The 25,258-nt window shown below is 39.6% G+C and overlaps 1 protein-coding gene across 2 annotated transcripts in view; it reads right to left on the minus strand.

Moving 5' to 3' along the window:
- Positions 1 to 1,459: 1,459 nt before the first annotated feature.
- PWP1 (PWP1 homolog, endonuclein) overlaps positions 1,460 to 25,258 on the minus strand; it is a 29,517-nt gene continuing 5,718 nt past the window's right edge. Inside the window, exons 2-15 of one of the 2 annotated variants that reach the window (XM_036252798.1) lie at positions 23,798 to 23,856; positions 23,487 to 23,671; positions 21,071 to 21,156; positions 20,873 to 20,969; positions 17,712 to 17,822; positions 16,704 to 16,834; positions 16,094 to 16,155; positions 9,974 to 10,070; positions 9,333 to 9,394; positions 7,894 to 8,005; positions 4,376 to 4,466; positions 4,160 to 4,281; positions 2,569 to 2,674; positions 1,460 to 1,800 (exon numbers count right to left, since the gene is read on the minus strand). In XM_036252798.1, coding sequence (XP_036108691.1) covers positions 1,691 to 1,800; positions 2,569 to 2,674; positions 4,160 to 4,281; positions 4,376 to 4,466; positions 7,894 to 8,005; positions 9,333 to 9,394; positions 9,974 to 10,070; positions 16,094 to 16,155; positions 16,704 to 16,834; positions 17,712 to 17,822; positions 20,873 to 20,969; positions 21,071 to 21,156; positions 23,487 to 23,671; positions 23,798 to 23,856 — 1,431 coding nt within the window. In that variant the 3' untranslated portion in view covers positions 1,460 to 1,690. Of the gene's footprint in view, positions 1,801 to 2,568; positions 2,675 to 4,159; positions 4,282 to 4,375; positions 4,467 to 7,893; positions 8,006 to 9,332; positions 9,395 to 9,973; positions 10,071 to 16,093; positions 16,156 to 16,703; positions 16,835 to 17,711; positions 17,823 to 20,872; positions 20,970 to 21,070; positions 21,157 to 23,486; positions 23,672 to 23,797; positions 23,857 to 25,258 lie in introns of those variants that run through there. The other variant, XM_036252799.1, reaches the window with a different exon arrangement.

Raw genomic sequence — 25,258 nt, forward strand, 5'->3', positions numbered from 1 at the left:
AGGTCATGTTTCTAGAAATTTTCCCTTTCTTCTAGATTGTCCAATTTGTTGGGATATAATTTGTTCATAGTAGTCCTTTATGGTCCTTTGATTTCTGTGGTATCACTTTTTGATTTTTGAGCGCCGAGTAAAGATTTGTCTATTTTACCTTTTCAAAAACCCAGCTCTTGGTTTCACTAATCTTTTTTATTTTAAGTCTTTATTTTTAATTTCTCTTTTATTTCTTGCCCCACTGGTTGTTTGGTACATATTATTTAATCACCCTATGTGTGAATTTTCCAGTTTTCTTGTAATTGATTTCTAGTTTCATACTATTGTGGTTGGAAAAGATCTTTGACACGATTTTAATGTTAAATGTATTAAGACTGATAGCTGTCAGAGGGGAGGGGGTTGGGGGGCTGAGTGAAAAAGGTGAAGGGTTTAAGCAAAAAAAAAAAGCCCCCATAAACACAGATAACAGTATGGTGACTACCAGAGGGAAGTGGGGTTGGAGGGATGGGGAGAGAAAAACTAAAAATAATAATTTATTAAGACATGTTCTGTGGTCTAACATGATCTCTCCTGGAGAATTTCCCATGTGTGCTTGAGAAGAATGTATATTCCATTCTTTCGGATGGAATGTTCTGTATAAGTCAGGTCCACCTGGTCTAGCGAGTTATTTAAGGCCACTGTTATTGAGTTTTCTGTCTTAAAGATCTAGTCACTGGTGAAAGCGGAATATTAAAGTCTTCTACTATTATTGTATTGCTGTTTCTCCCCTTAGGTTCTGTTAACAGTTGCTTTATGTATTTATGTGCTCCTATGTTGGGTGCATAAAATTTATGCGTGTTATATGATCTTGGTAGCCTGACATCTTTATCATTATGGAATGTCTCTTCTTTGATAACACTGAATGCCATGCTAGGGAAAAAAGGCAGGCCACTTTTAATTGTTACCAAACAGAAGCACTCAGAATAGCTGTAAGTCATGAGCATTAACTGGAGGATAGTCAGTTTGGAACGTGCACTCCCTGGAGTGCCTGCCTCTGTTCGTGGCCTACTGTGCCATCTTGGCCAAATCACAACCCTTCCTGGCCTGGGTTTACCCATCTGTTAAGATTACAGGATTTTCCTCTTTTTTTTTTATCCTCACCCGAGGACATTTTTCCATTTTTTGCTCAGGTAGAGTGGGAGGGAGAGAGAGGAACAGAGAGAGAGAGAGAAACATCGATGTGAAAGGGACACATCGAGTGGCTGCCACACGCACAACCGACCAGGGCCGGGGACAAACTGCAACCGAGGTACATGCCCTTAGCGGGAACCGAACCCGGGTCTCTCAGGACCGCTGGCCGACGCTCTAACCGCTGAGCCAAACCGGCCAGGGCGGATTTTCCTCTTTTTAAAAATTATATAAATTACTAGCTATTTTACAGACTTAGATAACATATGTGACAGATGGCATACTTAAGGAAGTATTTTTAAAAAACCTTTTTTATTACCCTTCCCAAGGAGACCTGCAACAGGAAGCTCACACATACATGCTCGAACAGCAAGCTCGGAGACTGGCCCTGCTCTGCCACCACAGCTGCAGAGAGGAATGTCAGGCAGTAGGAAATGAATTTTGTTTCTGTCGCTACACATGGAACATTTTTAGGCCAGCTTTTTAAAATTCCAAGTTAAGGTAAACAAAACAGGAAATTGTATGATCCTCATTAAGACTCCATTGGTGTGTCTGAGCTCCTGCTCCCAAAAGGGCCACTAATAGATGAATTTCTTGTATTACCAAGAACAAGCCTCTCTCGTCTTCCAAATGCTTCATTTACTAAAACAAAGAATTAAGAAATTACCAGATCAGAAAATTAAAAGACTATAATATAAAAAGAAACTAAAATGTAGAAATGAGCAGTAAGTTACTCTACAGTGGAAGTTTTACTCATGAGATGTATTTAACACTTAGTAAATGTAAGTCACCAACTCAGAAGTACAAGTTCATGTTCTAAATGAGGTTTAATCAAGTTTTAAAATGACTACTTTTTTTTGGTATTTTCTTTGCCTTGTCCTGGATTTATCTAATCCACTTTGATAACAAATGCCCCTTCCATTATTCTACTTCTGAGAGTTTCCTATTCTCTCTCTTTCATCTGTATCATTTATACACAGAACTTAGATTTGGGACCATTTTTCTATATGGAGGGAAGATTCGGGAGGCGGAGAGTGTGGCTGCTCCATGACTGTAGGACAAACCAGACTACCGCAAAGTAACAAACCAGCAGCCAGGCTCCCAGGACGGGAGGGGGTGGCCCCACGAGGAGAGCAGATTTATTCACCCTGGAACGGGGAGGGTTATTCCTTGAGATCATGCTACAGTTCCTTCTAGCTTTCCCATTAAGATCTTTCCATTTTAAAATTCAAGTTTTGTTATAAAGATAACAGATATTTCTGAATGACCTGCACATAAAGACAAAATTATTTGTGAACATAAACATTTCCTAAGCAGACTACACGATGAACACGGGATCTACCTAATGTATCTATACATGCTGTTAGCCATTATAGAACTCATTCAGAAAAGCAGGAAATTAATTCTTACCTGAAGAGACGGTGCTTATATCCCACACCCGAAGCCCTTCTTTCTGACCCCCAAAGGCATAAATAAATGGCAAATCAGGGCAACAGGCAGAACAGAAGAGAACTCCCTGGGGAGAAGAAAATAGAATGTCAGTGATTTTAATCTTTATAGAGAACCCAATCTAGATCCCTGTCTACAAGAACCTATGATTTGAATGGTTACTCAAAACCAACTTACCAGTATCTCTTTCAAGCCTTCTAAAAGGCAAATCACAGTCAAATTGGAAAGAATATTACCACAATAGGAAGCCAGGCAAGTTCAGCATGATAGACATTCGGTGTGCATGCTTGTGATGACCACTCAGGTCTCTTATCTCCATTATCATTCTATTACAAATTTCCTAATAAATCTAATCTAAGTATTTCTAGTTCTTTTTAAGCAAAGATGGTGAAGGTACCAGAGGTTACTATTAAGTCATTTCTAAAAAAGTTTTTTTTTAGAGAAAGAGGAAGAGAGAGAGCAAGAGAGAGAAACATCGATTGCCCGCTTCCTGCATGTCCCCACTGGGGATCAGGCCCACAACCTGGGCATGTACCCTGACTGGGAATTGAACCAGCCACCTCTTGGTGCATGGGTCGATGCTCAACCACTGGGCCACACTGACCATTTCTAAATTTTAATGTTTTCATTTTTATTACTAGATGGCCCATGTATTATAGAAAATAAAACAAGAAAAACTATAGAAACCATTCATTGAGATAATTACTATTCATATTTTGGGTTAAGGGCTTCCAGATTAAATATACTCATTCAGGCACATAAGCATTTAAGTAGAAGCATGGATGGTACTATAAAAATTGCTTCTGTAACCTTCCTCTCCACAAATATTTACACACACATAGTCACTTTAAAACAATCACACAATATTCTATGTCTGCAATTTAATTTATATAACTCAGTGCCTGGTGCACAGTAGGTGTGCAAAAAATATTTGCTGAGTGAATGAATTCACTATTTCTAAAATTGTTGCCACTACATAGTAATCAATTTCAATGTAGTCAGAACTAGTTATGCAAAAAAGTGATACACTGAGCCCGGCTGGTACGGTTCAGTGGTTGAGCGCTGACCCATGCACCAAGAGGTGGTCAGTTTGATTCCTGGTCAGGGCATATGCCCAGGTTGTGGGAGGCATGCAGGAGGCGGCCAATCGATGTTCTCTCTTACTGATGTTTCTCTATCTCAAATCAATAAAGAAAAAAAAAAGTGATACAGTCACCCCCAACAGCTATAGTGCCATCAATCAGGTATAAGATTTCCTGGGACAGTACTGACTTTAGGGTAAAAAAATGCGGCCATTCCACCCATGTCCTAGAACACCTTCTTCCTACATCTCTCGTTCTTGCCAAGCAACTGGTAAACATGTGAGTTGAAAAAGGAACTAGATAGACATTGATTTACCCTCAAACTATCCCAAGTCATAAAATTCTCACCAAATTTGGCTAAAGCTCAAAATTAACTCCCCCAACAAATCCATATTTAATGTGCTGATTCCCGGAGAATGACAAACTGTACAGATCAGAAACAAAACAAAGATGCCCAGGGAGAGCCTTACCATTTTCATGTCCCTGGAGTGAACTAGACTTGGCCTGTCTCCTAAGATGTCCCAGATCTTCACATATTTGTCCGCTGACGCAGTCACAAGACAACCCTTGATCTGACTGCTGAGATCAAGACCTAAAGGAAGATTAGTTCAGAGACTCTGACTTTGAAATACAGATTTACTTCTTCATAATTTAATAAAAATGAGAGAAACACTATTCTTGCTCACCAGAGATTTCATCATTGTGTGCATTAAGTGTAAAAATGGGCTTATCTGAACGTGCATCCAAATCATATACAAAGCCGTCATCTGTACTGGCCTGGAAAGGGTAAAAGATGGCAAGATTGTGCTATATGACAATCAAATGTAACAATGGGTAAACAGTACAAATGATAGTGAAAGTCAGCTATACACCGGACTTACCTTAGGAGCTTATTAAAGTTAATGTGGGACTTCTGGTCAAGATGGCGGGTAGGTAAACGCAGTCTCACGTCCTCCCACAACCACATCAAAGTTACAACTAAACTACAGAACAACCATCATTCAGAACCGCCTGACATCGAGCTGAATGGAAGTCCTACAACTACGGGATTAAAGCAGCAGCCACATGGAGACTGGGAGGAGGGCGGAGGGGACGGGCTGGTCCCACACCCACACCCACATGTGGCGGATAAAAATCAGGAGGACACCTCGGCTGGGAAGGTCCTCCCTGAGGACTGAGGGGTCCCCATCCCACACCAGGTGCCCCGCTCAGGGTTCCAGTGCCAGGAAGAGAATCCCCGTAACTTCTGGCTGGAAAACCAGTGGGAACTGAGGCTCAGGGAGGCTGAGGCGGCTGGAGCCCCAGGCAGCTCCTTAAAGGGCCCGCGCACGGACTTATCGGACTCTCTCCCTCTAAGCTTGGAGGGGAGGCAGCTCGAGGGGCGCCAGAGACATACAGGGAAGAACTGAGCTGTTTGGCACTGGAGCGAGGGCTGGAGAGGGGGCTTTTCCCGGGACAAATGTGCTGTCAGAGGCCTTTGTTCCTTTGGTGAGCCCTTCCCTGGGGTGGCAGACAGCCTTCATATCTGGGGCTCCAGCAACCTGGCTTACACTGGTAGCCCCGCCCTGGTGATTCCCTGAGGCCCCGCCCCACCCAACCTCAGGCCCACCCAAGCTGTTGCCAGTTGCTTAACCATAGGATTGGCCTGTCTTGGATCCTGTTTCAGGTTTTCCTAAATTCTTTCAATCAAGCAGCATCTGGTCTCAGATAGCCCCATACCACTCGTTAAGTAATACACAGAAACAAACACAGGGAGGCAGCCAAAATGAGGAGACAAAGAAACAGGTCTCAAATGAAAGAACAGAACAAAACTCCAAGAAAAGAACTAAGTGAAATGGAGATAAGCAACCTAACAGATGCCGAGTCCAAAATACTGCTTATAAGGATGTTCAATGGACTTAGTGAGAACCTCAGTGAACTTAGTGAGGGCCTCAAGAGCATAAAAAAGGACCAGTCAGAAATGAAGGAGGCACTAACTGAAATAAAGAATAATTTATACAGATTCAATAGTAGAGTAGGTAAAGCCAAGAAGCAAACCATCAATTTGGAATATAAGGAAGCAAAAAACACCCAATCAGAACAGCAAAAAGAAGAAAGAATCCAAAAAAAATGAGGATAGTTTAAGGAGCCTCTGGGACAACTTCAAGCGTGCCAACATTCACCTGTTGGGGGTGCCAGAAGGAGAAGAGAGAGAACAAGAAATATAAAACCTATTTGAAACAATAATGGCAGAAAACTTCCCTAACTTGGTGAAGGAAACAGACATACACGTCCAGGAAGCACAGAGTCCCAAACAAGATGAACCTCAAGAGGCCCACACCAAGACACATCAACATCAAAATGCAAAAGGTTCAAGACAAGGAGAGAATCTTAAAAGCAGCAAAAGAAAAGCAGTTAGTTACCTACAAGGGAGCCCCCATAAGACTGTCAGCTGATTTCTCAAAAGAAACTTGGCAGGCCAGAAGGGAGTGGCAAGAAATATTCAGAATGATGAAAAGCAAGAACCTACAACCAAGATTACTCTATCCTGCAAAGCTGTCATTTAGAATTGATGGCCATATCAAGAGTTTCCCAGACAAGGAAAAGCTAAAGGAGTTCATCACCACCAAACCATTATTATATGAAATGTTGAAGGGTCTTCTTGAAGAGAAAGAAAAAAAATATGAACAAACAAAATGGCAATGAAACATAGCTATTAACAATTGAATCTACAAACAAAATGAACAGGTAGAACAGAAACATTCTCATAGATACAGAGAACATTTTGTTGGTTGCCAGATGGAAGGGGTTTGGGGGAATGGGTGAAAACGGTGAAGGGATTAAGAAGTACAAATTGGTTGTTAGACTGACAAACCTCAAAGGGAAGGGGGGATGGGGGGTGGGAAGAAATAAACCAAAGAACTTACATGCATATATACATAACCAATGGACACAGACAACAGTGTGGGGAGGAGGGGGTCAATGGGGGGAAAAATGAGAAACATCTGTAATACATTCAACAATAAAGATAAGTTTAAAAAAAAAGTTAACATGGACAGAAAGTATTTACTTGTGGATAAGCTGAGTTTGCTCTTACATGGACTAAGTCAGCTGATAGGATGTACCCACTAGGCCGCTGGTATGAATGGGAGGCTATGGGAGTGGTATGGACTGGTTAGAGAGGTGGTAGTCACAGCCATGAGAACAGAGGGGACATGCCCTAGGAAAGCAGAATTAAAAGACCAGTGTGTTGGGGAAAGGGGGTGGAGGTGGAAGAGGGTATAGAGTAGATAAATGGTGATGGAAAAAAAGACCAGTGTGCTGAGGATAGAGGCCCAGAAAGCATGGCCACTTAAAGTACAGGGTGAGGAGGACCTCACAGAAGAATCAAAGAGGGGGGAATAATAAAGAATGTCAAGGAAACAAGGCTTCTGAAGAAAGGCACGATGAATCGTTATAGTGTATTGTTACACTTTCATGTTAGGGAGAAGAAACAAAAGAATTACGAAACAGACCTAGTCAAGGATGGGAGAGAGACTTGAGCCTACATACAGGCCAAGACCAACAGCCAATACAGGAAAAAGGAGAAAAAAACCTTACTAAAATTGTGCACATTTTAAGAACTTTATAAAGAACTCTTTCCCTCATTTACAAAGCCCTACATATTTACTTTAGGAAAATTAGAAAATATATAGATGCATCACAATTTCTTTAATTACTCTCTTCCCTTCTGGATGAAAGTTGGGATTTCATCTCTCCATGGATTGAAATGTCAATGGAATCATTGTATGCTACATAGAAAACTGTCATCCTACAGACACTGGGGTATTTATAGAAAGATCTTATACTTTTTTCCTGTCTGGGAGACAGTGCTATATTAATTAAATAGGCTAGCATTTAAGTACTAGGACTTAAAGTTAAAAAAAATTAAAAGAATATTAACCACGTTAAGTATTTAAAAAAAACACACACAATAAAACAATCAAAGTAAAATCTGGCACACTTCGGAATGGTTGGAAATCATCAAACTTATTTACATGTTTACTGTTTTTTGTGGCTGATCCACTGTTCTCTTGTTAAAAATACCTTTTTTTTTTACACCCTAAAATCCAAATACTTCACACTGTTAATACAAAATAGCTTTTCAGAGTCTCTCTACAATGGAATGAAAGAAAATAAATATTAGTAACCTGGATAAGCAAAATGGTAATATGCATGGTCTTACCAAGAAATGACAAGGGGAAAAGTGATTCCAAGTCACTCTCTCGATCTGCCCACTGAATCGCCACATTCGATTGCTTTCCTCTGGACTTCGGCAATCGTACAAAGCCACTGACCTGCACACATAAAGGCAAAGTTAGGGTTTTCAGAGTTCAGTTCTCCTATTTTATTTTTCTTTCTTTGTTCTTTTTTTGCATTTATCTTCAGATAGAGTGAGAGGGAGAGGAAGAGAGAGAAACATCGATGAGAGAGACATATCGAGTGGTTGGCACCCACATGACCTCAACAGGGGCCGGGGACAAACTTGCAACCAAGGTACGTGCCCTTAGCAGGAACCGAACCTGGGAGTCTCTGGTCTGTGGGCCCATGCTCTAATCGCTGAACCAAACTGGCCTGGGCTGTTTTCAGTTTATTTTTAATGACATGGTAATAAAACACTGTGAAGTCAGAATCCAATTATTTAAAGCCTGCATTGAGGTTCCAAAATAAAATAGAAAAGATGAATTGATTGGTGGACTCTCTCACTTGAAGGAACTAGTGGCTCTGGATGTCATAGGGATCTTGACCTTCTCCAGGTTGAATCCTCCCTTTATAAGATGAATTGTCTCTATTTCCAAAAGACCAGGACGATTTCTAACTCTCCTTCTCCCAGCAGTGCTCAGAGCCAGATAACCCATGTCTTAGTCACACTTACCCTCTGCAGGAAGGTTACTGTTGGGGTGGGTGGAGGTGGAAGGGCACAGAGGAGATAAACGGTGGCGGAAAAAATAAATTATAGTCGGCCCTTGTTTGTCGCGGTTAATCAGTTCCAGACTGATTATCTACTGCAATAAATGAATTTCCGCGAAGTAGGATTCTTTATTTATATGCAGTCGTCCCTCGCCACTTCACACCTTGACTTTCGCGGCTTTACTCTATCACCATTTTTTTCAAATATAGTATAGTATTTGAAAAAACCGCGACAGAGTGAAGCCGCGAAAGTCTAAGTGCAAAGTGGTGAGGGATAACTGTATTTAAAAAGAAAAAAGGTTACTGTGTTGGGGGAACCAATGGATGGATACTTTTCTAATTTTGCCTGAATCTAAAAAATCTAAACATACCACTCTTTGAAAGGACAAAGAGTCAAAATAAAGACTGGGTTTCTGTTTCTACTAGTTATCTTTCCCACCTCCAGACCCAATCTGAAAAGCGGCGCACACGACTGGACACTCCTCTGTGGTCGACTAGTGGGCCCGATTCTTCACCCCTCCCCCTAGCCATGCCCTCTGCCAGTGACATGGGAGTTCTCCCCATGAGCGTAGAGTTGGTCTCTCACTCCATGTGATGTTTTGGCCAAGAGAGTAAGACATAATGCATTCTCTCTGAGCATCAAGTGATACTTTCTGAATTAGTTCAAGAGGATAAAAACAGTAGCAATAATTCTGAAATGCAATGTTTTCTTACTTATCATATGATCCAGAAATCAGAGTCTGTGCTTCAAATGGATGAAACTGTAGAGTCTGGACCTAAAAGGAAGAAACATAAATAAACAGATCTGTTTGTTTGGTTTTGGTAAAATTGCCTAGTCCTTGGTGAAAATCAACTTGGCTGTGTTTTTATAAATTTTTCTCTTTGAAATTTAGTGGTATTTAAAGATCATTAAATGTACTGCATGATGAAAAGGACTAACATTTCCAAATAAAGGTTAACACTTAAGATATAACATGGCATTCCCCAAATTGTGTTTGGCATAATACATATGTCCCTCAAATGATAAAATATATTCAGAAGAAAAAAAGGGGTGTGGTCAAACATATCCAGGCAAATCTACATGCTGTGGAAGTCCCACTGAGTGCATTTTTAGGAGCCTCTCTAAACATGATACAAAGCACGAATGTTCCTAGTCACTTCACCTTTCTGCACCCATTTTTGCATCTCTGAGATGGGCAATTATAACTACCACACAGGGCGTTGTGAAGATCCAATGCGATAGCATGTGAAGCACTCGAATTCACAAAAAGCCATTTATGAATATTTGGGAATATTTATACCCAGTATCTGCCTCAGAGTTTTCAGAATCCCTTTTACCCCTTAAATCATCATACCTTGTCTGTGTGCACAGCAAGGCTAGCTGCTGGCTTCCCCAAGGACATGTCCCACAGAATCACAGTGCTGTCAGCCGATGCACTTGCCAGCACGTTTCTACGGGAGGAAACAAATCAAGCGCTCTTTTAAATATCGAACTTTTTACATGTAAGAATTCCATTTATACTAGCATCAAAAAGAATAAAATACTTCAGAATATTCAAGACTTATGTTTTGAAAACTATAAAAGATAGTTAAAAGAAACAATATCTAGCCTGGCCGGTGTGGCTCAGTGGACTGAGCATCGTCTCACAGACTAAGAGGTTCCAGTTCGATTCTTGGTCAAGGCACATGCCTGGGGTTGTGGCCTTGATTCCCAGTAGGGGGTGTGCAGGAGGCAGCAGAATATTCTCTCTCACACTGATGTTTTTCTCTCTCCCTTCCTCTTTCTCTCTCAAAAAAAAAATTCAATAAAAACATATTAAAAAAAAAAAACATTATCTAAACAAAGATATTCCATGTTCATGGATTGGAAGACAATGTTGTTAAGACAGAAATACTGCCATCTACGGATAGACCAACAGATTAAACCAATACCTTTCAAAAGCCCAGCTGCCATTTTTGCAGAAAACGGACAAGCTGGATTTAAACTTCATTTGGAAATGCTAAGGATCCAGAATAGCCAAAATAATCTTAAAAAGGAAGAGCAAAGGTGGATAAAAATCAGTTTCTGATTTCAAAACTGACTGAAAAGCTATACTAATCATGACAATGTGGCACTGGCATCAGATTAACAGAACAGAATGAAGAATCCAGAAGTAAACCCTCAAATTTATGGTCATTGTTTTTTGATAAGGGTGCCAAGATTATTCATTGTTCAATGGGGAAAAGAACAATATTTTCAACAAATGGTTCAAGGACAAATGGATAGCCTCTTGCAAAAGAATGACGTTAGAGCCCTAGCTGGGTAACTCAGTTGGTTATGTTGTCCCAATATGCCAAGGTTGCGAGTTGGATCTCTAGTCAGGACACACACAAGAATCAACCAATGAATGCATAAGTAAGTGGCACAACAAATCGGTATTTCTCTTTCTCCCTTCCTCTCAAATCAATTTAGAAAGTGAAGTTAGACCCCTACACTATACACAAAAAGTAATTAAAAATAGAGTATAGACCTATTAAACGTAAGAGCTAAAACTGTAAGTCTCAAAAGAAAACAGGTATAAATCTTCGTGACCTTGGGTTAGGCAATGGCTTCTTAGATATGACACCAAAGCTATAAACAAAAGAAATAAACTGGACATCATCAACATGAAAAACTGTTGCAAATGGCACCATCAAGAAAGTAAAAGGACAACCTACAGAATGGGAGAAAAAAAATTGTTAATCCTCACCCTAGGATATTTCCATTGATTTTTAGAGAGAATGGTAGGGAGAGGAAGAGAGGTAGGAAGGGAGGGAAAGAGAGGGGGGCGGGGGAGAATGATGTGAGAGAAACACATTGATTGGTTGCCTCCTGCACACACCCCAACCCCAACAAGGGCCGGGAATGGAACCTGCAAGCCAGGTATGTGCTCTTGACTGGGAATTGAACTTGTGACACCCCCCCCCCCGCCTCCCCCAGTATGTGGGGCTGATGCTCTAGCTGCTGAGCCACACCAGCTAGGGCTGGGAGAAAATATTTTAAAATCATATATGTGATAAAGGACTTATATCTAGAAGTGATTTTCAGCCTTTTTCATCTCATGACACACACAAACTAATTGCTAAAATTCTTTGGCACACCAAAAAATTACATTTTTTGCTAACCTGACAAAAAAATTAGGTATAATTTTGATTCATTCACACTGGACGGCTGTTGTATTGGTTATTGTAATTTTTTAATTTGACAATCTAAGGGATAAAAGGTCAGAACCCTTCCCTCACTAAATAGTCAGGTATTGCATGTTTTAAAACTTCTTCAGGTACACCAGATGAAAATCGCTGATCTAGAATATACAAAGAACTTTCAACCAAATAATAAAAAGAAATAAACCAATTAGAAGATGGGCAAAGGATCTGAATAGATACTTCTCTATAGAAGATATTCAAATGTCCAATGAGCATGTGAAAAGGTGCTCAAAGCCATTAGTCATTAGGGAAATAAAAATTAAAAAATGGGATACCACTTCATATTCACAGGATGGCTATAATGAAAAAGTCAGACAATAACAAGTGTTAGCAAGATAGAGAAAAATTGGAACTCCCCCTAACACTGCATTGGGAATATAAACAGTATAGATGCTATACCATATAAACTAGCAATTGCACTCAGGTATATACCCCCCCCAAAATGAAAACATATGTCTGTGTAAAAGCTTGTTTACAATGGCATTATTCATAATAGACAAAATGCAAAACCAAACCAAATGTCCATTAATTGGTGAATAGATACACGAAATGTAGCATAACCATACAAGGGAATATTATTCAGCAATAAAAAGAAATGATGTACTGATACAGGTTACAACATGGACAGACCTTGAAAACATGCTTAGGGGCAGAAGCCAGACACAGAAGCCCATACAATGTATGAGTCCATTCCAGGAGATGTCTAGAACAGGCAAATCCACAGGCACAGAAACTAGATTCATGGTTGCTAGGGGCTGGAGGGACAGGAGAATGAGCAGTGACTGCTAATGGGCACGGTTTGCTTCCTGGACTGATGAAAACATTATGGAATCAGACAGTGGTGATGGTTGCACAACTTTGTGAATACACTAAAAACCACAGAATTGTACGATATGAGAATGAATTTTATGACGTGAGAATTAATATCAACTGTTTTATTTTTTAAAAAAGCACTAATTGTGATTAGGAAAAAATGTCTACTTTTTAGGGATCAAGCACTAATAATGTAGTTCTACAACAGAACACACCCAGAAAACCTGAAATTGATTCTTGGTGGTGCCACTGACTGGCTGTTATACTGAAAAGTGAGTCGCACTTCTGTGCCTGCAATAAGGACACACCCACCTCAAAAGCTGCTCTGCCAGCACCCGAGTGACTGAAAGGTAGTGCCCCTGATAGATGTTTTAGTTCTCAGCATTTCATAAATTAAATGTTAACTTTACTTCCCGATAACTAGTTTATTTACATATACTGTTCACCAACAGCAAAAGTTAAAATATCACAGCACATTTTTCATCCTAGTTACTCTGAAAACATCTTGACTGAAATTCCTCCCATGTTAAAGTTCTTACTGTATGAAGCTTAAAAATAAATGAAGCTTAGCCCTGGGCAGTGCGGTTCAGGTGGCTGGGTGTTGCACCAACAGGTTGCTGGTTTGATCCCTGCTCAGGGCACATGCCCTGGTTGTGGGCTCAGGGATGTGCAGGATGCAGCCAATCAATGTTTTGCTTTCACATGGATGTTTCTCTCTCTCTCCCTCAAAAATAAAAACAAACAAAATCAATAAAAATAAATGAAGCTTGAAAATGAACAAATTAAAAAAAAAATTCTGGATACTACACTCCGAGAAGAGTACTCCGATAAGGGTGTGCAGAGAACATGCATTTTGTTACTGGAAGCATTTTACTAGAAACCAAGGTCCTTAGAGGTAGGTACCAACGTCAGCATGTTATTCCTCACCAAACTCCATGCCACAGTATGGGAAGTATTTTAAAGCATTTTGCACCTTTTCAGTAAGGGATGGGGAAAGGAATATCGAGGTCTACATTAAGACAGGAAAGGAAGAGTTGAGGAAGAAAGAAATATGTGGCACTGAAACCAGAGATGTGAGTTCGGAGGGAGGACGACTGGTGCTGAAAGGGTCTAAATGGAACTAGGGAGTTGTGGTGTGAAAGAAATTGGTGAACCAGCTGGAATAATGATAGGGGTTGCTTCGTTAAGAATGAACTTTCAGTTACTCCAAGTAATAGCTGCTATAAGAATTTAGTATATGTAATTAGTGTGACAGTTCAGACGTGTAAATAAGAATGGGTTCCTAAAAGCATGGTATACTCATTAGATCTCTTATTCATCTGCCCATTTAGTCAGGACCAGGACCAATTCAGACAAAACCCTAACAATTGCTTTTAGCCTGGCAACATCAGATTCACCTGTGAAAGCTTATAAACAACCCACCAAAACAAAACAAAAAAAGCAACAGGTCTGGGCCCCTGCTCTAGAGCTACTGATCAGTCTCGGGGGATTGGGGCCAGGAACCTGTGTTAAAGGGTTACCTGGAAGATTCTGATTTGCAGCTAAATTCAGGAAATACTAACCTAAACAGGTTTCTCAGGTCCATTTTCTCAAATGGTTATAACTCTGAAGAAGTCTGAACACAAACTAGAAGACAGGATATGCTTTGGTAAACTAGCACTCTGGGATCCTGCAATTACAAAGTATCCAGTGTAACCAAAATGCTAAAAAAATGTGTACCAGGTAATCCAGTTTGTTCTTACCTCTCAGATAAACTATACTCAACCTAATGCTTATCTTCCTTGCCGTCCCCTCAAACCAACTATGCTATGAGGAAAAGGGTTCTTGGGATAAGTGCTGTGTAAGAACAAGTATAAAGACTATGTGGATGACATACAATTTCTTAGATGTAATACTAAGAGCACAGACAACAAAAGTGAAAATAAATTGGACTGTATCAAAATTAAAAACTCTAATGCAAAGAACACTATCAACAGAGTTCAAGGCAAGCCTCTGAATGGGGGGAAATATTTGTAAACCATAAATGTGATAAGGAATTAATATTCAAAATACATAAAAAAATTACAAATCAGTAACAAAATACCAAACAACCCAATTTAAAATGGGCAAAGGACCTGATCGTCCCTTTCCCAAAGATACACAACTGGCCAATAAGCACTTGAAAAGATGCTCAACATCACTAATCATTAAAGAAATGCAAATCAAAACTATAGTGATGCCCTGGTCAGTTTGGCTTAGCGGTTAGAGCATCGGCCCACAGACCAGAGAGTCCCAGGTTCGTTTCCCGCTAAGGGTCCCCACCCCGGTTGGGGTTGTGTGGATGGCAACCTGTTGATGTGTCTCTCTCACATCAATGTTTCTCTCTCTCTCTCTCTCTTCCTCCCTCTCTCCTTCCCGCTCTCTGAAGATAAATGCAAAAATGTCCTCAGATGAGGATTAAAAAACAAAACAAAACTATAGTGACATACCGTTTCACAACCATTAGGATGGCTACTATGAAAACAAAACCAAACCAGAAAGTAACAAGTGTTGGCAAGAACATGGAGAAATTGGAACCAGTGAGAATGTAAAATGGTGCAACTGCTCTAGAAAACAGCATGGTGGTTCCTTAAAAAGGTAAAAACAATCTCCTTATGATCCAGCAATTTCACTTTTGGGTACATTTACTCAAAAGAACTGAAAGCAGGGACTCTAACACACACTGTACACCCATGCTATTCACATCTGTGTGACTAATAGCGGCATTATTCACAACAGCCAACACCTGGAAGAACTCAAAAGTGCCCGCTGACAGATGGATAAACAAAATATGGTAGAGACAAAGAGTGGAATATCATTCAGCTTTAGAAAGGAAGGAAATCCCACCATATGCCACAACATGGATTAACCTTGTGCTAAGTGAAATAAGCCAGACACAAAAGGACAAATACTGTATGATTTCACTTATGAGGTCCCTGGAGGCCTCGGGGGGAGCAGAGAGTGGGGAGTTATTGCTTAACAGGTACATAGTTTCAGTTTTGGAAGATGAAAAAAGTTCTGGAATGGTAAATTTTAGGGTCTGTCTTTTTTACCACAATTAAATACATTAAAATATTTAAAAATATATGGATGAGATTTGGTGAAAATGAAATGAAGTGAGAAGTGTGTTCGGTGAAGAAACACAATTCTGCAGCACCAGCACTGCCGCACACACTTCCCTCCGGGGGCGCTGCACAGGACAGCCCCGCTCACCGAGCATGCAACGAGCAACGACTGAGCGAAGAGCTGGCGGGGTGTGGGGGTGCCAGACACGGGCAGCACAGCTCCTGCCTTCAAGCAGTGTGTACTGCTGGGAAGAAGAATAGACATGGACACAAAGACCTGCAACACGCCACCTAGGCACGAGGTTAACACAATGGTTAGTCTTCAACAAATCTTCAGATGTTAATTCTTTTTACCTGATCAGCTTATTCCAAGAAAGGTCCAGAACAGCATCGGTATGCCCCTCTGCTGAGGAACTCTGTAATTATTGTTCAATTTAATTACTTTTCATATTAAAGTCTCCCCAAAATAAAATTAATTAATTTGAAGGATTCTTTAAATATTAAGATTATTGTTTTGATCTTAAGCAAACCTGAAGACTAAGAAAAGGAAACACCTTGGTTCCCCATTACTTTAGAGAGCCATGATAAACGATCTTTAGAGAAGAAACTATAGTTCTTAATCTATGTGATGTAATTCTACAAATATCACCCCCCCCAAACTTAACAGTTTAAAAGCTACAGGAATTAATACATGGATATTTAGAATTCAACACAATGAAGGCTAAATAAAGGAAATCAACCTGAGTGTAAATTGTTTTGTATAAGAATGAAGTGTGTTAACAGGTTTTATGCAGAGATCAATTTTTCCTTTGATGAGCTTTCTGAAACTAGATACTGTAATTTTGTAATGATCTGGCCTGTTCCACCAAGAGTCTCACTGAAAAAGTGCATGATCTCGTCCCTCCCCACCAGTCCCAGTAAACCTCTGTTTGTCATTAGTTTAAGTATCTATTAACTTGCTCACCTTCTTTCCTTTCTTTTTCTTCTTTTTTGACAGCTTATTTCCAAGTGTGAAGACTGGTTCTAAAGAGTCCACTATGTCCAGATCCCACACTTCAATAACGGGGGTCATGTTTCCCACCGCAATATAGTTTCCTACAGGAGGAAATGGTGTATTTATAATTCAAAACACCAAAACCTTATACATAGATTTGATCAGTAAATATTTGGTTACGGACGAGTCAAAGACAAAGTAAAAGAAAAAAAATTACTTAAAAAAACACAACACTGCAGAGTAATTGAGCAATGGCTTAGAGCAGTTTTTCTAACTTTCATTTGCACACACATCACCTGAATGTTGTTAAAATGCAGATTCTATTCAGGAGGTCCTGGTGTGGTCCCACCTCTGCATTTCTAACTAGCTCCCAGATGATGCCATAATGTGCAGCTAGGTTCCTGGGCCACAAGGGCTGTCTCTTGGCTCCAGGATCCTCACTTAGCTAATGAGAACACAAACCCCATCTGCCTTCATGGACTGTTGTGAGGATGAGGATCTGATCAGATCAGGAATGTGGACAGCCTTGTAAATGAGATGTAAGTTTATGAGTATTATCAGACTTGACCCTTATTAAGAAGAAAAAAGATGGGGCAACCAGTAGTGTGCAGCTTTGGTTGAAAAGGCTAACATGAGAACCTGGTTCTCAGTTCTTTATTAACATCTGGTGTTTCCTGAAAACGGTCCTGCCCCTGAACACTATCTGATAACATCAGACACACCATGACATTTTATACTGGGTTTATGAGACCATCACATAGTACTGCAGCCCAAAAGGCTTCCAGGCCCTTGCTGGTGCCTATCTAAAGTATAGGGACATACAGACCCAAACCAATTGTGTGATTGTGTTTTAAGAATGATATAACAACTGCATAAAACAATAATTCTGCAAACATTCACACAGAACACCTAACTTATGTGGCTAGGAAAATCACACGGGACTAGGAACCACTGTGCAATCTTCAGTTTTCTAATTACCAGTAGAATCGTCTGGGCTAGGATCAAAATTCAGCCATTCCACACTCAGCGGGTATGCAGACAGCAGTATATCGTGGTGTACATAAAAAGAATCTTCTTCTTGATTATAAACTGCAAAGATTAGGAAAACACTTTATTTTATCAGAATAAAAAATCACATCCAACTCAAAAGAACAGACTCTTCCTATGAAACCTGGAGGTACCACATGCTTAAAAGGAGACATATTAGATGACGTTAAAGGAGAGTCCCAAGTTGTTACTGCTAGACAAAATATTTGCATGTCTAATATGCCATCACCTGGTGTACCCCAAATGGGAACAAGAACACCAAGAGAGAACTGACATCTGCCAGAATATTCCATGTGCATGCTCACTAGCTAAAATGGCCCTATCTTTTGGTTCACCCATTACAGAAAAGAACCACTCACAAGGCCTCTATAAGGAGTAGTCACACACTATAGAACAACGTTTCAGCCAGCAGACCGCATATTCGATGGTAGTTCCATAAGACTATAATGGAGCTGAAAAATGCCTGTAGCCAAGTGACATCATAACTGTCATAACGCTGCAGTGCAATGCATTACTAACATGTTTGTGGTGGGGCTGGTGCAAACAAACCTATTGCACAGCCAGTCACATAAAAATACAGCGTACACATTATGTACAGTACATAATACTTGATAATAAATGACTATGTTACTGGTTTATGTACTTACTATACTATACTTTTTTATCATTACTTTATTGTGTACTCTATTAAAAAAACTTTACTGTAAAACATTATGCTGTGTTAATCCAGCAGCAGCTTCACGTATCTCGTGTTTACTGTGTCTCTTAACTGCACCACTTCCTCTTGTGCTTGATTTGACTTAATGTTGTTTTGTCCAGTCACATGTTGTACGGGCTTGCAGCCTGGGAGCAACAGGCTACACCATATAGCCTAAGTGTGCAGTAGGCTATACATCTAGGTTTGTGAAGTGCACTGTGATGTTTGCACAATGACAAACTTGTCTAATGATGCATTTCTCAGAATGCATGCCCCTCATAAGCAGAGCATGACTGTAATTGTTATTTTATCTTTTAAGGTCTATTTGGTTATAAGTCAAGAAGAAAAAAACAGCACTGAAAAGGAACAACTTGTTTAGAAATCTAAACGCTTGGCAAAATTACTTCTTTAATATGGGAAAATGTTTATGAAGACCAACAATGTAAATAAAGCTCCTGAGAACACTTTTTGGAAATAGGGCAACTGTAAGACTTAGCTCCTCCATTCATTTATAACGTTAAGTAACAAAAACACTGTTAGACTCAATGACTAAGAAGTCGAAACACTGATAAACTAGAGCCCAAATAGTCAGAGATTTTCCCCAAACATGCTTTTTGTTAGAAGAAATGTTAGTATTATAACCTGAAGATTGTAATCCCTCAGCCCCCCGCTTCTGGGAGAGATCCTGGGACCAGCCGCTCCCATGGCTGGTCTGTCGCATCACAGGATGAGAAAGTGTGTTCAAAGTGACCAGCCTGTGGTTCTGCAAGAACCTCAGCTCTGGTCAATGTATTCAGCCCACATTTCAAATAAAAACAATGAAGATGATTTAAAATATTCTCCTAATTTTAACCATATCAGATCAACATTCAGATCAGGTTTAGAATGCAATTTTGAAAATATTCTTGAATAGAGATTGCTGGATAATTTGGGGCTTCACACCAAATCCAAAGAAATATATCTTTAATAACCTAATTTAGAAAGAAGTAGGAATACAATTTGTTTGATTTTCTCAACTCCTCTCTGATACTCAAAGGAATGACCACAATAAGTTCGCACATGAATGTATAAAAATCACTGATGACAAATTATGATAGTTTTTTTTTTTACAAAGAAGAATTGGATTTATTTAAAGAAAAAGGGGGTGGGGACATCCAAAGGGAAGGGCTACACATCACCGAGCCATGGGGTACTGGGTTGGTGATGGCAGCCTAGTTTTAATTTTTTGAAATCAGAATTGGTCTTTTAAAAATTTCACCAACATGGTTTTCACATGAAATACATAAGAAGTTCGAAGATAATTAGAATAACTTCATGTTGAAATATCTGCAATTTAAAGCTTTTCTGATTTTATAAATAGATCACAATGGGCCATGGGATAAAAACAGCCTCTTCAATAGACTTCCTATATGCAGCCTTTAAAGACTGTGAAGACTTACAGAAATTCAACCTAATAAATAGAATAAATGACAAAGTAACCTAGAAGATGCCAATAAACATTAAATGTAAAGGTTTTAATTTTCAAACTGTGCAACTGTGCTTCCTCTCAAAGGCCTTAGCATAGTAAACTCATTAAAACGTCACAGTTTTGAGACATGAATAGAAGACCGCGGGGAGGAGAGTATGTGGGCGAGGATGGGCCTGTCTGAGGGTGTGTGCACAGAGAAACAAAGGGCAAGAAAACAGCCGTTCAATTAATGTTTGTTGATTAATAAATATCAACATTAAAGTATATGATTTAAAAATTCAAAGAAAAAAGAAAAACTCAAATCACTGCCTATGTCAGAGTCACAGTAGTCACCTCTGGCTTAGACACAAACATTCCCTAAACTAGAAAATGTGACCAAGATGCTTTGGTTCCTAAAGGAAAATGTAGGCTTCTGTGTAGAATTGTTATGAAGAAAATAAAATGTATTGCTGAAGGGGAAACATTTGAAATGAGTCTGAAAAAAAAAAAGAGCAGGATAAAAACCTGTCTGTTGAGCATACTCTTTGCCACATAAAGAAAATGCAGCCAGAAAGGAGACTGGAGTAAAAAGCCAGGGCAACAAGTTACCTGTGGGTGATGGGATCATATTTTTCTCTTGTGTTTCTGTATAGTGTTACATCCAGGTTTTCTCCAACAGGGGGAAAGTGAAAGATGAAAAACCCTTGTTAAAACCTTCCATGAGACCTATTTCCATAGATTAAATAGGGTACCAGTGACACAGACTACACATGTCTAGGTATAATAACCAGGAAATCTGTAGACTGTATAGAATTTAACCATGTAACAAACTTCAATGAGTGAAGGCAGGATCTGACACCTAACCATTCATTATAGTAACTATTATGGTTATTATTTTAATATCCTATTATAGACTAGAATCTTTTAGTAAGGGCTGTTTTCACTCACCATGTACCTCTAAATTGCACTGGTCCTGTTCAGCTCTGCCACAAACTATGAGATTGTCACTAGGCTTAATCAAGAAATCCTCACGTTCATATTGCTCCTAAGCGGAGAGAGATAAAAGTCACTGACTAGAAGCAAATATTTGGTAAAGTTTTTCAAACTCTTACAGAGAAAAATTAGAAAAACCATGTAAATATTTACCGTATCTTTCAGAGTAACATATGGATCTTGATCATTACTCCCATAGACTGTAAGACCCAAGAGAGATTCACCAAGAGTTTCAGTATCTATAAGAATTCACAAATTGAAAGGAATAAAACAGTCATTTTGACAAAAGCATTTTTTCTAAGCCATCCTATCTTTAGACTTAGATCCCACCATCTCTTTCATAACTACCTATGGATCATTCATAGTTGGGAAAGGAAATAGTGGATAATGATAAATAGGAATTTAAAAGCCATTTATATTTGACATTGGAATCCATATCTGATAGACTTGGAATTTATAATCTTCCAATAAAAGAATTAAAAAAAAATGTGAAATTCCCTTAGAAGACATCTGAATTCTGCTCAGATTCTCTAGTTTGCTCCTTGTAATCATCATTCGAAAGTGCTACAAAAAGGTGGCCTTGAAGTCCTGGAAATAAAATGATCTTGAAACACTGGCATCAACACGGAGTAAGTAACAGCTCCCTGGTCAAATAAAATAGAAAAATGATGGGTTTCACAAAGTTAAATAGGCTTTCTTTTTCTTTTTTATCCTTACCTGAGGGCATTTTTTCGTTTTTTTGTTCAGATAAAGTGGGAGGGAGAGAGAGGAAGAGAGAGAGAAACATCGACGTGAAAGGGACACATCGAGTGGCTGCCACCCGCACGACCCAACCAGGGCCGGGGACAAACTGCAACTGAGGTACATGCCCTTAGCGGGAACCGAACCCGGGTCTCTCTGGACCGCCAGGCAACACTCTAACCGCTGAGCCAAACCAGCCAGGGCTAAATAGGTTTTCTTATTGTAAGATTTCTCAGAACCTCTGATATGCTAATTTGCCATATGACTCTGAAAGAGGGATTATTATATCCTTTTACACTAAACTCAAACCCTTCTGCAAGGGTGACATAGAGTTGACCCCAAGTAACATGAAACTCAGGAAAAGGAAGATACTTTTAACTGTCAGGGGAAACTACTTTAGGGAGGTAGGACTAATAAGTCCTAAAGATCTGATAGGAAACAGACACGGGAATTTCTTCTGGGCGAGAAAGACAGGAACAATGATCTGCAGGGTGTGGAGAATGGTAAGGAGCCTTTTTGGATGCCATCTCCTGAGGATGGGTTCTCTTCCTCTCTCTGTATTCCCACGCACTCTGTCCTAGCAGGATAGTAACAACCCAGAGTCCAGTGGAAAAACTACCCTCTGCATCCACTGAAGTATACAGTCGGTCCTTAATTTCAGATGGTTTGACTTACAATTTTTCAACCTTCTGATGGTACAAAAGTGATACACATCCACTAGAAATGGGCTAGGCTAAACTACAATGTTTGGCAGGTGTATTAAATGCATTTGCTAATTAAAATAGCTTCAACTTACTATGGGTTTATCAAGACATAGCCCTATCGTAGGTTGAGGGGCATCTGTACTAAAAAGAATGAAGGCTTCAGAAACAAATAATGTTCAAATCTAGCCCCATTATACACCACTTGGGTGACAATGAAAAATTATTTCATCTTTGTAAGCCTGTTTTCCATAAAATGGAGGTAATAATTCCTCTCATTGTAGCTAAAGAAAAAATGTGTTACAGGTTAATACCCACTAGTTGTAATAAAATAAAATATACAATATTAATTTTTGTTTTCAGATCTTATTAGGGGGCTAGAGCTTATGTTCTAAACTAACTTAGGAAACATACTATCTTCCTAATCCTAGAGCCAGATTATGTGACTGATATAAAAACCAACACGCCCAGCTGGTGTGGCTCAGTGGCTGGGCATCGACCCATGCACCAAGAGGTCCCGTTTCGGTTCCCGGTCAGGGCACTGCGAATGGTTGTGGGTTGGGTCCCCAGTCGGGGTAATTTTTACAACATGCAATATCTGCCCTGGCCGGTTTGGCTCAGCGGTTAGAGCGTCGGCCTGCGGTCCGGAGAGACCTGGGTTCGGTTCCCGCTAAGGGCATGTACCTCGGTTGCAGTTTGTCCCCGGCCCTGGTTGGTCGTGCAGGTGGCAGCCACTCGATGTGTCCCTTTCACATCGATGTTTCTCTCTCTCTCTCTCTCTCCCTCCTGCTCTATCTGAACAAAGAATGAAAAAGTGTCCTCGGGTGAGGATAAAAAAAAAACAAACAAAAAAAAACATGCAATATCTGACTGTTTAGTCAGGGGCACTGACCTCTTTTCCCTTAGACTGCCAAATAAAATGACAACAGCCAACACAACAATAGCTATCTGGTGTGAATGAATCAAAATTATACCTTTTTTTGGTCAGACTGGCAAAAAATTTATTTTTTGGTGCGCTGCACTTTTGTAATTAGTTTGTGTGTGCCATGAGATGAAAAAGTTGAAAATCACTGATCTAACACGCTGAATTTGTGATTAGATACCAGTATAAGTGAATGACTGCTAACCTGGGTTGCCTTCCTCATCGTATTTATCTAACTCGTACTCGGCCAGCTCGTCATCACCCAGTGTCCTATCATCCTCTGGGTCACCATCCTCCAGGGGCTCCCTGGGTCTTGCCTGAGTGCGTGCACTCTGCATGCCATCTTCTGAAGGATCACCTGTCTCCTCTTCATCACTGCCACCTTCTTCTCTATGCCGATGAAAAAAGAAAATCACCCCAATGGCACTTTTCAATAACAAGACCACTTTGTCATCATTAGTTAAGATTTACATTTCTTCTGGACTTTACCACAAACATCAACATGCCTAAACTTACTGTAATTTTTCCTTTGCTTCAGCAATGAGACGTTTTACTTCTTCTTTACTAAGCTCTACCTACAAGAGAACAAACATTTCATTACAATATAGTTAAAGAAGTCATTGTAAGTCTTTGAATTTAAAAGAAGTTTGCAAAAGGACTGCTGTAAATAAAAGAAATAGGAAGAAAAATAGAACCACACTAAACAAAAATGGCAACAAATAAGTACATATCAATTATCACCTTAAATGTGAATGGTTTGAATGCTCTGATAAAGACACAGAATAGATGACAGACAAGAAAGTATGGCTAACATATATGTTGTTTACAAGAGACCCACCTCACAACAAAGACTCACATAGGCTGAAAGTGAAAGGGTGGAAAAAAATCTTCCAAGCAAACGGAAAGCAAAAAAAAGCTGGGTTAGCAATACTCATATCTGATAAAGCAGATTTCAAACTGAAGGCCATAACTAGAGACAAAGAAGACCACTACATAATATTGAAAGGATCTATCCAACAGAAAGATATAACCTTGGTAAATATATATGCACCCAATTTAGGAGCACCAACATATATTAAAAATCTTCTGGAGGACTTCAAAGGAGACATCAACAGCAATACAATCATAGCAGGGGACTTCAACACCCCACTGACATCACTGGATAGATCTTCTAGACAAAAAATTAACAAGGAAACACAGACTCTAAATGAAGCACTAGATCAAATGGATTTAACAGAGACTTATACCCCAAAACCACAGAATTCACATTCTTCTCAAGTGCACATGGGACATTCTCAAAGACAGACCACAAGTTAGGGCACAAACTAAGTCTCTACAAGTTCAAGAAGACTGAAATCATATCAAGCATCATCTCAGATCATAATGGCATGCAACTAGAAATCAATTGCAACAAGAACATGCAAAAACATTTGGAAACATGGAGGCTAAATAGCATGTTGTTGAACAACAAATGGGTTACCAGGGAGATTAAGGAAGAAATTAAACACTTCCTGGAAACCAGTGAAAATGAACACACAACAACACAAAATCTATGGGATGCAGTGAAAGCAGTTCTGAGAGGAAAGTTCATAGCACTACAGGCCTACCTCAAGAAGCAAGAAAAATTTCTAATAGACTATCTAACCTCACAACTTAAAGAACTAGAAAGCAAACAGAAATAAAAACCCAGAGCAAGTAAAAGGAAGGAAATAGTAAAGATCAGAGCAGAAATAAATGACATGGACACCAAAAAAACAAACAAACAATTCAAAGGATCAATGAAACAAAGACCTGGTTCTTTGAAAAGATAAACAAGATTGATGGATCCTTAGCTAGACTCACCAACAAACAAAGAGAGAGAACCCAAATACATAAAATCAGAAGTGAAAGAGGAGAAATAATAACCGACACCACAGAAATACAAAGGACTGTTAACAGATATTATGAACAATTATATGGCAACAAATTCGACAATCT

Source organism: Molossus molossus, unplaced genomic scaffold, assembly GCF_014108415.1.
Source record: "Molossus molossus isolate mMolMol1 unplaced genomic scaffold, mMolMol1.p scaffold_m16_p_10, whole genome shotgun sequence".
Taxonomy (NCBI): Eukaryota; Metazoa; Chordata; class Mammalia; order Chiroptera; family Molossidae; genus Molossus; species Molossus molossus.